The sequence below is a fragment of the Lepidochelys olivacea genome (assembly GCF_965140295.1).
Source record: "Lepidochelys olivacea isolate rLepOli2 genome assembly, chromosome: 14".
In the NCBI taxonomy this organism is placed as follows: domain Eukaryota; kingdom Metazoa; phylum Chordata; order Testudines; family Cheloniidae; genus Lepidochelys; species Lepidochelys olivacea.
Window position 1 is genome coordinate 39,736,323 of NC_140424.1, and position 13,287 is coordinate 39,749,609.

At 52.8% G+C, this 13,287-nt stretch overlaps 1 protein-coding gene across 1 annotated transcript; it reads left to right on the forward strand.

Annotated features, from left to right (window-relative positions):
- Positions 1 to 2,095: 2,095 nt before the first annotated feature.
- On the forward strand, positions 2,096 to 13,287 carry LOC311530830 (uncharacterized protein). Its single transcript, XM_084647775.1, has 5 exons — positions 2,096 to 2,282; positions 5,450 to 5,537; positions 6,085 to 6,211; positions 7,896 to 8,009; positions 8,366 to 13,287. The coding sequence occupies exons 2-5, from the start codon at positions 5,514 to 5,516 to the stop codon at positions 9,982 to 9,984; spliced, it is 1,884 nt and encodes a 627-aa protein (XP_084503901.1). The 5' UTR covers positions 2,096 to 2,282; positions 5,450 to 5,513; the 3' UTR covers positions 9,985 to 13,287.

The following is a 13,287-nucleotide window of genomic DNA, read 5'->3' on the forward strand; positions in this document are numbered from 1 at the left end:
AAGTGTCCCCTGCTCCCCGACACCCCTGGATTCTCTGGAACAACCCAGAGTCTCCATAGAAACCCCCCTTCTCCCTCCTCCCCGGGATCTGCATGTCTCCTTTCTGTCCCCGCATTGCTCCTGTGGCTTCTATGCACAATGTCTACATAAGGCTGAGAGAAGCTGCCCAGGGGAGGTGGGGCCTTAGGAGGCAGGTTATGGGGCACAGGGGCTGCATTAGATGGGTTGATCTAAGTCAAGGAAAGTGTGGGCCCCTTACTGAATGAGGGAGGCAACCTAGTGACCGAGGATGTGGAAAAAGCTAATGTACTCAAAGTTTTTTTTGCCTCTGTCTTCACGAACAAGGTCAGTTCCCAGACTACTGCACTGGGCAGCACAGCATGGAGAAGAGGTGACCAGCCCTCTGTGGAGAAAGAAGTGGTTCGGGACTATTTAAAAAAGCTGGACATGCACAAGTCCATGGGGCCAGATGCGTTGCATCCGAGAGCTAAAGGAGTTGGCGGCTGTGATTGCAGAGCCATTGGCCATTATCTTTGAAAACTCATGGCGATCCGGGGAAGTCCCGGATGACTGGAAAAAGGCTAATGTAGTGCCCATCTTTAAAAAAGGGAAGAAGGAGGATCCTGGGAACTACAGGCCAGTCAGCCTCACCTCAGTCCCTGGAAAAATCATGGAGCAGGTCCCCAAGGAATCAATTTTGAAGAACTTAGAGGGGAGGAAAGTGATCAGGAACAGTCAGCATGGATTCACCAAGGGCAAGTCATGCCTGACTAATCTAATTGCCTTCTATCACGAGATAACTGGCTCTGTGGATGAAGGGAAAGCAGTGGACATGTTGTTCCTTGACTTTAGCAAAGCTTTTGACATGGTCTCCCACAGTATTCTTGCCAGCAAGTTAAAGAAGTATGGGCTGGATGAATGGACTATAAGGTGGATAGAAAGTTGGCTACATTGTCAGGCTCAACGGCTAGTGATCAATGTCTAGTTGGCAGCCGGTATCAAGTGGAGTGCCCCAAGGGTCGGTCCTGGGGCCGGTTTTGTTCAATATCTTCATAAATGATCTGCAGGATGGTGTGGATTGCACCCTCAGCAAGTTTGCAGATGACACTAAACTGGGAGGAGAGGTAGATATGCTGGAGGGTAGGGATAGGATACAGAGGGACCTAGACAAATTGGAGGATTGGGCCAAAAGAAATCTGATGAGGTTCAACAAGGACAAGTGCAGAGTCCTGCAGTTAGGACAGAAGAATCCCATGCACCACTACAGACTAGGGACCGAATGGCTTGGCAGCAGTTCTGCAGAAAAGGACCTAGGGGTTACAGTGGACGAGAAGCTGGATGTGAGTCAACAGTGTGCCCTTGTAGCCAAGAAAGCCAATGGCATTTTGGGATGTATAAGTAGGGACATTGCCAGCAGATCGAGGGACGTGATTGTTCCCCTCTATTCGACATTGGTGAGGCATCATCTGGAGTACTGTGTCCAGTTTGGGCCCCACACTACAAGCAGGATGTGGAAAAATTGGAAAGCTTCCAGCGGAGGGCAACAAAAATGATTAGGGGTCTGGAACACATGACTTATGAGGAGAGGCTGAGGGAACTGGGATTGTTTAGTCTGCAGAAGAGAAGAATGAGGGGGGGATTTGATAGCTGCTTTCAACTACCTGAAAGGGGGTTCCAAGGAGGATGGACCTAGACTGTTCTCAGTGGTAGCAGATGACAGAACAAGGAGTAATGGTCTCAAGTTGCAGTGGGGGAGGTTTAGGTTGGATATTAGGAAAAACTTTTTCACTAGGAGGGTGATGAAGCACTGAAATGCGTTATCTAGGGAGGTGGTGAAATCTCCTTCCTCAGATGTTTTTAAGGTCAGGCTTGACAAAGCCCTGGCTGGGATGATTTAGTTGGGGAATTGGTCCTGCTCTGAGCAGGGGTTTGGAGGAGATGACCTCCTGAGGTCCCTTCCAACCCTGATAATCTATGATTCTATGATCGCTAGGACCCAGGAGCCGCGGAGTGGGTTGATCGCTAGGACCCGGGAGCGGCTGGGGGGCGGCTCTGCGGGGAGCGATCGCGGGGCTCAGGCCCGGCAGCAGGAAGTGACTCGCAGCCGCTGCGGTGACTCTGGCTCCTGGCGAGATCCCCGAGCCGCGGCGGCTGGTGCTGGGAGCCCGGAGAGGGGACTCTCCAGCCGGGCCCTGCCCGCTGCTCCCCGGGAGCCTCTCCCAAGGCAGAGCCCCCAGCCCGGCCAGGGACCCCTGCCCCGGGGGGCCCCGCTCGGAGGGAAGGTAAGAGAGACCCGCCCCCCCCCGTCACCCCCGGGCTGCAGGGGGCGGGTTTGGCCCCGGGCTGCTCCCCGCGGAGCCGGCTGCGATTCCCTGCCCCGGGCCCGGGAAAGCTGCCGCAGCCCCCGGTGTGTGCGGGGCGGGGGGAGCCAGCCCGGGCCTTGCTGGCGGCTGGGACAGCCACACCTGGGGGACGGGGGCTGGAGAGGGGCAGGGGGGGTGTGTGGCCAAGGAACAATTGCCGGGGGTAACGGAGATGTGAGGCCGGGGGCAGGAAGGGGATGCAGGGGCAGGATGCGATTGGGGTCGGGGCAGTGGTTGCACTGAAGGGAGGCTGGGGTGTTGCAGGGGAATCCAGACCGGGGGGTGGTGGGGGTGGTGGGGAGGGTGAATTATGGGGCTGAGGGGAACGAGGCTGGAGTAGAGCGAAGATGTGAGGGGGGGGCTCTGGGAGGGAAAGGGGGGGGATGTGGGGAGATGAGGGAGACTGTGAGAGCAAGAGGAGACTGGCTGGGGAGGGGAGAGCCCAGGGGCAGGGAGAAGGTGGAGGGGTGGGGAGAGATACAGGGTAGCTCCCCCACCCCATGGGGTAAGGAAGGGTGAGGGGGCTGCCCTGCCCAGCGGCCAGTGGGGATTTGTTTCCCTAGAAATAGTCAAACCAGCACTGAATTGGGCAGGACAGTCCTGAAGTGCAGAGTTCAAGTCCCGATCCCGGGCTGAATGACTCCCGGACACCATTTGTCCCGGATTCCCTGGGCCAGGGCTCCGTCCCTGCCTAAGGCTCAGGACCAGCGCCAGCCTGTTCCCTGTGGGGGGGATTGAGGTGTTATGAGGCCCCGCCCCTTACTCCTCCTCTTTCCCTGAGGCCCCGCCTCCTGGTCAGGCCAGAAGCCAGAGTCAGGCTATAATAAGACCCACCTGGGGACCCCAGGCTGCTTTGAGGAGCCCCAGAGCCTCCACCTACTCTGAGCAGTGGATCCTGGGGTGGGATACACTCTGGGGGATATTCTCTTGCACCCCAGCCCCCTGTACAGGGCAGGTGGAGGGTCACGGATCCCCATAGTGGCCCCGAGCTCCCTGAGCGTCTCTTATCATTCCATGGCCCGGCTCTAGCTTCAGGCTTGGCCAGGAGGTAGGGTCTCAGGGGGAAGAGGAGAAGCAGGGGGTCCGGCCTCCAGGGAGAGGAGGGGCGAGGTTACAGAGGGGATTGGGGCTCCTGCATGTGTCCTCCTTTTGCCTTTGAAAAGGTGGTCGCCCTAGGGATAGGGGGTGGGCAGGAGACTTCCCCCACAGGGCCAAGAATTTACAAGGCAAATGTCCACCCAGAACCCCTCCCCCTCACACACACCCTGCTCCCAATTTCATGTTTGTGTTTAAAGACAATCTCCTTATTTGGTGGGGTCTGGATCCTGGGTTGACAGGACTGAACAGGGGCTGGTCTGATTTCAGAGCAGGATTTGGTGTCCAACCAGAGTCACTGCGAGCCGCAAGGAGTGGAATTGGGATTTGGTTTCATTCAGTGGCAGGCGGTGTGTTCGGTTCTGGATCAAGACACCCCGAAATGGTTCTGTGCCCCAGAAGTGGAGGTGGGAGTGAGCCTTGTTGCTTGCTTCAGTGGGGAACTGAATTTGGGGCATGGGGCCTGCCTCAGGTGGGACATTGGGAGGGAAGAAGTGCCCCAAGGGGTGGGGATGGGTGAGAGGAGGCCTGTCTAAGGGGAAGAAGAATTGAGTAGCCTTTTTCCTTGGGCTTGAAGAGTTAATTTAATTTCTGGGACCAGGGAGCCCCCCACTTCTTCTCTCCCACCTCCCTCCCTGCTCCTGTGGGCTGCCCCCTTCTCTTCTTCTTCTACTGGGACAGGCCATTCTGGTAGCAATCACATGTCTGGGTGTTGTTTTGTTGTCTTGTTTTTGTAACAAGTGAGATCAGAGTAGGTTTTATTTTATTTTGCCAAATATTGAGCTGAAATATTGCTGAAACTTTATTCTAACTGGTAGCCGTTTCACCCTGAGGTCGATTCAGATTCACTGAGTAATAGGAAAAATGCTGGTTTAAGTCTGGTTCCAGTTCCATTAATAAATGCCGGTTCAAAGTGGTTCTCTGGTTCTGTTCTGGTGTGAGTCCTGGTGGGCAAATGAAATCTGCAGCTGCTGAGTTGTGCCTGGGGTCTGCAGGGGCAGCTCAGCGAGGCCCAGTCATGGGGGGCGCCTCTGGTTACTGTTAAGGCAGAGGAAGCTGGTGTCTGTCTCTCTCTGCTCATGATATTAGCGCCCGGGAGTTAGCTGAGCGTCCTGGGTCAGAATCTGCTGCCTCCTCCCTTGTGATCCTGGAGCCCAGACTGAGCAGCTGCTGCTCCCCCAGGGGTCTGTGCTGGGGAGAGACCTCATTAAAGCTCTCTCTGTGCCCAGCCAAGATGGGGACTTCCCCTGGTGGCTGCAACTAGCCCCCTAGGGCAACCCTGGGCTTTTCCCACACCAACTCCTGAGCCAGAGCCTGCAGGGGATGGGGAGAGACCCTGGGGGGAAAGTGCTGGGGCCGGGTAGGAAAGTGACTCCGCACAAAGGGCCCCTTTCAGGGACTTGCAGGTGAGTTTGTAGGGGAGGGGGAGGGGCTCCCCATGAGTCTGCGGGTCCCCGAGCTGCTGTTCTCAGTGACACAGCCAGGCTCACCCTGGAGAGCAAACGCCCATGGGAACGGGAGTCACCAGTTCTCCCGGGGAGAGGGAAGGAGACAGGAAGGGGAATGGTGAGACTGAAAGGGGCAGCAGGATCAAGAAGTTGGGAGGGAGGTTCCCAGCCCTGCCCAGATCCATTCCCTGCATCACCCCTGGGCAGAGTGACTCTCCTGGGAACAAGGGGAGGAGCTGACAGAGGAAAAGCCAGGTCCTGCCCTGGCTGAGTCATCCTGCTGCTGGTGAGACATGCTGCTGTGGAGGCCAATGGCAGGGGGAATCCCCCAAAGTGGCTCCTTTGATTCTGCTCTTTTCTAGCGTCTAAAAGAGTCTCAGGGGGTTCGTGCTGGTGGGAGGGGCCGGGTCGGTGTTGTAATAAAGGGACTGAGGGTTTTCCCAGCGTGGCAGAGTCCAGAGAGTCTGTCTCCAGGGAAAGGGGGTGTGACATGGACTCCAGCCCCTTCTGAAACCTCCCCCATCGCCCCTCTCGCCCTGACAGGCTGAGGAATCACGTCCACCTTTTGCTCCAGATCGTCCCATCTTCCAGGAGACAGGGAAGGGAAATGGCTGTGGTGGAACGAGCTCAGGTAGGGCATTTTCAGAGAGTTGCAGGAGGGGGTGTTGTAGATGGGGAGGGGCAGGAAAGACACAGAATGAAGGAGGGAGGGGACAGGGTGTGTAAACCCCCTGTGACACATTGAACTTGGGCCTGATTTTCTGAAAAAGGCCCATTGGTGGGGGGGGGGGGGGATTGCCCCATTTCTGAAACAGGAAACACCCCCCTGGGGAAGGCTGAGAAAACTGAGCAGACTCCCAGTGCTGGAGCCTGGACCCACTACGCAGAAGCTGCGGTGAAATACGAAGAGAAGCTCTCAGGATTCCTGTCCCTGGCTCAGAGCTCTGCTTCCCGTAACAGCCTATGGCTGGCAGGTGTGTGGGAAATGAGAAGGTGCTGCCCTTCTCCGTCTGCTGTGGGGAACAAGGAGCTCTCACCTTCTACCCACCCCCTGAAGTCACCTGGCTGCTCTGAGCAGGATGGGGGTGGGATTTTGCTTTTCTGGGCCTCCTCCCCTGTGAATAGTGGGATTGTGGCTGGGGCAGCAGGTGCTGAGTGGGGGATACTTGTTGTTTCAGATGCCAGTGACCTTCGAGGAGGTGGCTGTGTATTTCACCCAGGGGCAGGGGGCACTGCTGGACCCCACTCAGAGAGCCCTCTACAGGGATGTCATGCAGGAGAACTATGAGATGGTGACCTCGCTGGGTAAGCGATTCCCGTCCCCTCTGTTATTAGAAGCCTTGGGGTCTGCATGTCTGACTCTGGTCAGGTTCTTCCCTGGCCAGTTGGATTGGTGGGAGAGGGTTGCATGGTCCACAGCTCCAGTGTGAGACACCCTTTTATCTCCACATCTCCTTCCAGGGAACAAGGGAGTCAGAAACCTAATGGACAGGCTAATTCGTCCCCATCTCTCCAGCTTTCAAGGGGCCAGAAGCAGGGTATTGCCGTGTTTAAAGAGGCTGGTTCTGGCAGGACACAACTGAGAGTGCCAATTCAGGACAAATTGCTTAAAGCAGGGCAGTTACGGCCCAAGGCTGGGATTTCTGTGCACACCAAGGCAAACCAAACCAGCCAAAGAGAGAAGACTTTGGTTTTACCCCACTGGCTAACCACAAGTCACACAAGCAATTCCCTTAGACACTCCAGTTTCCTAGTGTCTCCACCAGTGCCACTCATTATGGGAACAAATGGTTATGAAAACCAATACCCCAGTAAAAGAAAAAAGGTTCTTTCGATCCCAAAGGACCAAGCCCCAGACTCAGGTCAATATACAAATCAGATCTTACCCACAAATCACGCTGTTGCCAATCCTTAGAATCTAAAATCTAAAGGTTTATTCATAAAAGGAAAAAGATATAGATGAGAGCTAGAATTGGTTAAATGGAATCAATGACATACAGTAATGGCAAAGTTCTTGGTTCAGGCTTGCAGCAGTGATGGAATAAACTGCAGGTTCAAATCAAGTTTCTGGAGGACATCCACAGCTGGGATGGGTCATTCAGTCCTTCATTCAAAGCTTCAGTGTAGCAAAGTCCCTCCAGAGATCAGAAGCAGGATTGAAGACAAGATGGAGGAGCTGCAGCTGCTTTTTATATTCTCTTACCATGTGGTCTGTCTTTCTTTGTTTCAAAGACAAGCTGTCCATCACCTGGCCTGGAAAAACCTCAGAGTTCTGTCCATAGGCAGGTCCCTGCATGCCTTGCTGAGTCGCAAGGTGTGTCTGCCTTCTCTCAGTGGGTCAATTGTATAGCTGATGGTCCTTAATGGGCCATCAAGCAGGCTAGGCAGAGCTGGCACCAACTTGTCTGGGGTGTCACCCAGAAGCACAGCATAAGTTTGGAATACAGACAATATAGAGACGATACTTATATCTTTAAATACAAAAATGATACATGCAAACAGATAGCATAATCCTAACCAGCAACCCTTAACCTCATCTTAGATACCTTATTTGACCCCCTTTATACAAGGTTTGGTGCCACTTTGGGACCTTGATTGCAACAATGTTCTATACGGTCCCAGTTCACGTCAATAACGTCACACCCTGTCTATATTATTTCTCCTTCATACAAAACTGTTCACTGGCCCTCTTGGGACTAGTTCCATAGATGGGGAGGGCTCTAGGTTCTGCAGGCTTGGAAATAGGCAGGAGTTTAACACCCGAACTGTGTGTGTGTCATCAAGTCCCCCAGAGCACACCTATCCTGAGACCTCCAAGTGGGGGTGTAACAACACCTCCTTCCCAGCTCCCAGATGTCGTCTGCTCCCAAGAGGTCTGAGTTACCACAGTCCCATGTTGGGTCAGGTTAAACTCAGGGAATGTTCCTTGTCACAAATAATCTACCAAGACTCTATGAGCCCTGAGCTTTCCTGATTTCACCCTGAGCAGGATTCCCCATTCCCAAACCTGATGTGATCGACCGTCTGGAACGAGGGGAAGAGCCATGGGTCCCTGATCTCCAGGCCGGTGAGGAAGGGGAGAGCCTGAGAGGCACCTGCACAGGTGAGGAGTCAGGGAAACTGAGACAGAACCATCTTGTGAGTGAAGGAAAAAGCTGGGACTCCCAAAATGTGCCATGAGTGAGAGCTCTCAGTTCTGCCCCATCTCACCCAGGTCAGGGCTGCAGACAGCAGGTGTCGTATCATCAAGCAAATTAGCAGCCACGGCTTCCCACCCATCCTGTTAACTGTTGGGAATTTCCCCCCTGACTTTACTTCCCTGGGAGTGTTTGGGTGGGATGTGGAGGCAGAATCCAATGTCTCCAGCTCCCCAACAGTCACTGTGTTGTTCGTTACCCCGTGCAATTCCCCTTTCTCCCTGTCGTAGGCAGTGATTCTGAATTCTCTCTCTCCCAGCAGGTGATAGGACAGTGAGTGGGAACAAGGAAGAGAATCAGCAGCAGGAAGGTCCTCGGAAAGTGGAACCGCAGGAGATAGTTTTGAGAAGAGCTGAAGGGAATTTTTCCCAGTGCTTGGAACAGGGAGAAGCCTGGGGAGATCAACACAGATCAGTGATGCAGCTGAGAAACTATCCCAGGAAGAAACTAAATAAATCCATTGAACGTGGCAGAGGATGCAAGGATCTCAAGGAAACCACAGTCCAGCAGACAAGTCACAATGAAGAGAAATCCTACAAATGCCTTGACTGTGGGAAAAGATTCCATTTCAGTGAAAACTTTCTTAAACATGGGAGAACTCACACAGGAGAGAAGCCCTATGAATGCCTGGAATGTGGGAAAAGCTTCAGCGAGAAGTCAAACTTTATCATACACCAGAGATTGCACACAGGAGAGAGACCCTATAAATACCTGGAGTTCGGGAGAAGTTTTAGTCAGAGGTCACTCCTTCTTCCACATCAGAGACTGCATACAGGAGAGAAACCCTATAGGTGCCTTGAGTGTGGGAAAAGTTTCAGTTTGAAATCAACCCTTAATAGACATCACAAAACACACACGGGAGAGAAACCACATAAATGCTTGGACTGTGGGAAAACTTTCAGTCAGCGCTCAAACCTTATTAAACATAGGGGAATCCACACAGCAGAAAGACCGTATAAATGCTTGGATTGTGGGAAAACTTTCGGTCAAAGCTCGTACCTTATTAAACATAGGAGAATCCACACAGGTGAGAGACCGTATAAATGCCTTGAGTGTGGGAAAAATTTCATTCGTCACTCACACCTCACTAAACATAGGAGAATCCACACAGGTGACAAACCCTATGAATGCATCCACTGTGGGAAAAGTTTCATTGAGAGAACAAAACTTACAAGACATCAGGCAATCCACACAGGAGAGAGACCCCATAAATGCTTGGACTGTGGGAAAACTTTCAGTCAGAAGTCACAACTTATTATACACCAGAGACTGCACACAGGAGAGAGACCTTATAAATGCCTTGAGTGTGGGAAAAGTTTTAGTCAGAGCTCAAATCTTATTACACATCAGCGAACTCACACAGGAGAGAGACCTAATCTATGCCTTGAGTGTGGGAAAAGTTTTAAGCACAGTTCATCACTAATTAATCACAGGAGAATCCACACAGGAGAGAGACCCTATAAATGCATTGAGTGTGGGAAAGGTTTTATAGAAAGTTCATCCCTTACTAAACATGGGAGAATCCACACAGGAGAAAGACCCCATAAATGCCTCGAGTGTGGGAAAGGTTTTATAGAAAGTTCATCCCTTACTAAACATGGGAGAATCCACACAGGAGAAAGACCTTATAAATGCCTTGAGTGTGGGAAAAGTTTCAGTTTGAAATCAACCCTTAATTCACATCAGAAAACCCACACAGAAGAGAAACCCCATAAATGCCTGGACTGTGGGAAAACTTTTGCTAGGCACTCATCCCTTATTAAACATGGAAGAATCCACATGGGAGAGAGACCTTATAAATGCTTTTACTGTGAGGAAAGCTTCAGTAAGAGCTCAGAGCTCACCAAACATCAGAGAATCCACAAGGGTGAGAGACCCTAGAAACAGCTTGACCGCAGGAAAAGATTCAATTTGACTTCACACGTCGGTGACCCACAGAATAGAATGTGGGGGAAGCTGCATTTGGTGGTCCTGGAGTATCAGGCACCTGCAAATCTGCACAGTGAAGAATCCTCTGAGATGTTCTCAGTGTGGAAAATGCTCCAAGTGGAGCTAACACCATGTTGGACATCAGAGACCCCTCCACACAGCAGGGAAATTCTCTGAGTGCCCTGATTAGGGCCGGCCATGGTGAGAAACCCATTTCCTCGTTCCCTCACACATCAGGGGCATTTGGCTCCCAGGGATCCGTCTGTCCATTGCTGGGGCGAGGATCCAGCAGCCGAGCAGCAGCTGGTCATTGACAGACTCCCCAGGCAGAGGAGGAGAAGCCCCGATCAGCCCCTCCTCCCTGCTACAGCCCTGGCTGCCGAGCTGATGGGCCACAGGTGGGGGATGGGAGAGAGAGAAACTCCTCCAGACGCTCCCTCTGGCTGGCTGAAGTTCCCCCCTCTCCCTTCCCCTCCCAGACGGGGTTCCCCTGCCATGAGGATGAGGAGAGGGACACTCTGGCCAGGACCCACCTTCACTCTACATACCTGTCCCCATCCCCTATCTTCCACCAGCCCCTGGGCTGGGCTCCCCCACTTACCTGGGGCTGTTCCCTGCAGGGGGAGTGTCCCTGGGGCTGGTTATTCCTCCCCTCCCTGAATCCCCCTGGGCTCTGGGGGCTCAAATATTGAGGGACTAGGCAGATGGATTCTGGGGAGGAAACTGGGGATTGAATGGTTGGGGCTGGTGGAGCTGGGAAGCAGGGGGAGCTGGGTGCTGGGGCTATCGAGTGTTTAGGGATCATGGGATAAGTGGCGAGGGAGAGCACAGGGGTAGCAAGGTGCTTCCTCTCCTCACTCACCCCCTCTGCCCCTTCTCCCTGCCCCCACTGCATTCAGACAGCACCACTGGGAGGGGCTGATCCCCACAGAGCCTTTTGTGGGAGGCCTGGAGATCCCACCTCTGACTCTGCAGCATCAGCCTCTGAGCATCTGTCTATGGTAGGAATCGTGTTCAGGATTAGCCAGTGCATTTTTGTGACCCTGCACTGGATTTCGTAGTGTAAACTCACCCTGAGCATTTTATGTGTAAGACTAATGTTTTGTCATGGATATTTTTAATAAAAGTCACGGACAGGTGACCTGTCCGTGACTTTTACTAATAATATCCATGACAATATGGGGAGGGAGAAGGCTCCATCACCCATGCTGCTGGGGCTCTGGGGTCTTATGGTGGGTGGGCAGCTGCGGGGGCTCTGTCTGGGAGTTCCCCCCATCATTCTTGGCTTGGAGCTCCTGGGCCTCCCGCCACCTGTGGCAGCTGGGAGCTGTGGGGAGCCCCAGCCGCCCATGGTGACTCAGGACCATGGGAGCTACCCACGGCGGCCGGTAGCAGCTCTTGGCTGCCACAGGTGGCAGGGGGACCCCGAAGCTCCAAGCCACCATGGGCTGAAGTCACAGAGGTCTCTGGAAGTTGCAGATTCCATGACTTCCACAAATCCATAACAAAATCATATCCTTACTTATGTGTTCTGACCCCCTCCCATTCGCAGAGTGATCATTAGTCCCTGAGTTCCCTCTTTGGGGCTGGATTTTCTCATTCCCAGATAGTCAGTCTCACATTACTCCAGGCCCTGCTGAAAAGCATTAAAGTGTTTGTACATTTTCTCCCTTATGCACCAGAATTAACTAGATGCTAAAAAAGTAGGGAGCAGAGACAGTAAAATGTGGTGTTTTAGCTTCTGTGCTATTTTAGGGCAATGGGGTGAATCTGAGGGATTCCCTCTTTCCCCCAGCACCGTCACTCTCCACACTCAACACAGCAGCTTCTGTCCCAGCAATGGAGAGCTTTATCCTGTCCCCGTTCTACCCCTGCACCTCCCAAGGTGTCACTTTCCGCCGTGTACCTGGCTCTCCATGCTTAGGAATCACAGTTTTGATGTCTATGATCTTAAGTCAGACTCTGGAGGGCTTGAGAAGGAAGTGTCACAGACCTGGGAGCGGGCGGGGAAATCCCAATGAACCTCAAAGCACAGTTTGACTTGTAGCCCTGTTTCCATCTCTTGGTAAAATTGCTTTCAGTTTTTGTTTAGGCTAGTCCAGATCATTTGTAGATGGGTAGGTTTTTTGTCTTTCTTGCTCATACTTTAATTATATTGATGCTCAAACTTTTGCAACTAATACAACCAAATAATGAGGCAACAAATGAAGCCTTTTTAGCCACTTCAGAAGAAAATAGGTACCTGTTTCCCCCCTGATTTTGAGTCTTAAAGGATTCACTGAGATTTCACTTTATGAGTGTGAAAGTGTTTTATAGATTGTGGGTTTTTCTCTCTTCGTGAAGGCCGTTAGGTCACATACTTTGATATTGGTTTAGTTTGACAGGATGTCGCTCAGATTTGTTGAGGACTTCATGAGACAAATGGTCATTTGCCAAAATCGTCCTTTTTTAGATTTTATTCTAATCTTTATATAACCCTTTGTCATGAGATTTTTGTGTGTGGTTTGAACGACGACAGTGATCAGTGTCTCTCAGCACAAGCACTGATGCTGCGAGCTAGAGTCACAGTGTGAGAGGCTGAGACTGAAACGGGGAATGAAGTTACTGCCTGATCCCTGCAGAGCTGTGAGATACCGTTGGGAGGGGGAGAAGTTGGGGGAACAGAGCTGGGAAACTGCTGGGTTTGCTCCTCAGAGCCAGATGGCTGAAGCTCAGAACTGTGAACTCGCTGCACCAGTGCCAGAGAAAAACTAGAATTGGACTGTGAGTGTCGCGTGAAGCTGCCCCTGAGCCCTAAAGGGCCATGGACAACATCCCAAAAAGAATGATGGAGGAGGGGGCAGCATCTCCCTACTGCTGAGATGCCAAGATTGGGTACATGCAAGAAGGGAGCCAGGGATGTCAACAGACCTGGGCCAGCCTTGGAGCCAGGCCGACCCCCAGCATTGAGGCCAGAGGGAAATGGGGAACCTGACAGCCCACCTGGTCACCGTGACACTGCATCCCGTATTCTTCACAGAGATACTATTACAGGGGTGGGCAAACTTTTTGGCCTGTGGGCCACATAGGGGTTGCAAAACTGTATAGAGGGCTGGGTAGGGAAGTCTGTGCCTCCTCAAACAGCCTGGCCCCTGCCCCCTATCTGACCGCGCCCACTTCCCACCCCTTGACTGCCCCCCTCAGAACCCTCCACCCATCCAACCCCCCCTGCACCTTGTCCCCTGACTGCCCCTCCCAGGACCCCTGCCCCCCCGG

What these genes read in the sequence shown, in the direction of transcription:
- LOC311530830 (XM_084647775.1), top strand. Translation starts at nt 5,514, where the DNA reads ATGGCTGTGGTGGAACGAGCTCAG. An exon ending in CTGTGGTGGAACGAGCTCAG is followed by an intron (nt 5,538 to 6,084) that starts GTAGGGCATTTT and finishes TTGTTGTTTCAG; the next exon opens with ATGCCAGTGACCTTCGAGGA. An exon ending in TGAGATGGTGACCTCGCTGG is followed by an intron (nt 6,212 to 7,895) that starts GTAAGCGATTCC and finishes CACCCTGAGCAG; the next exon opens with GATTCCCCATTCCCAAACCT.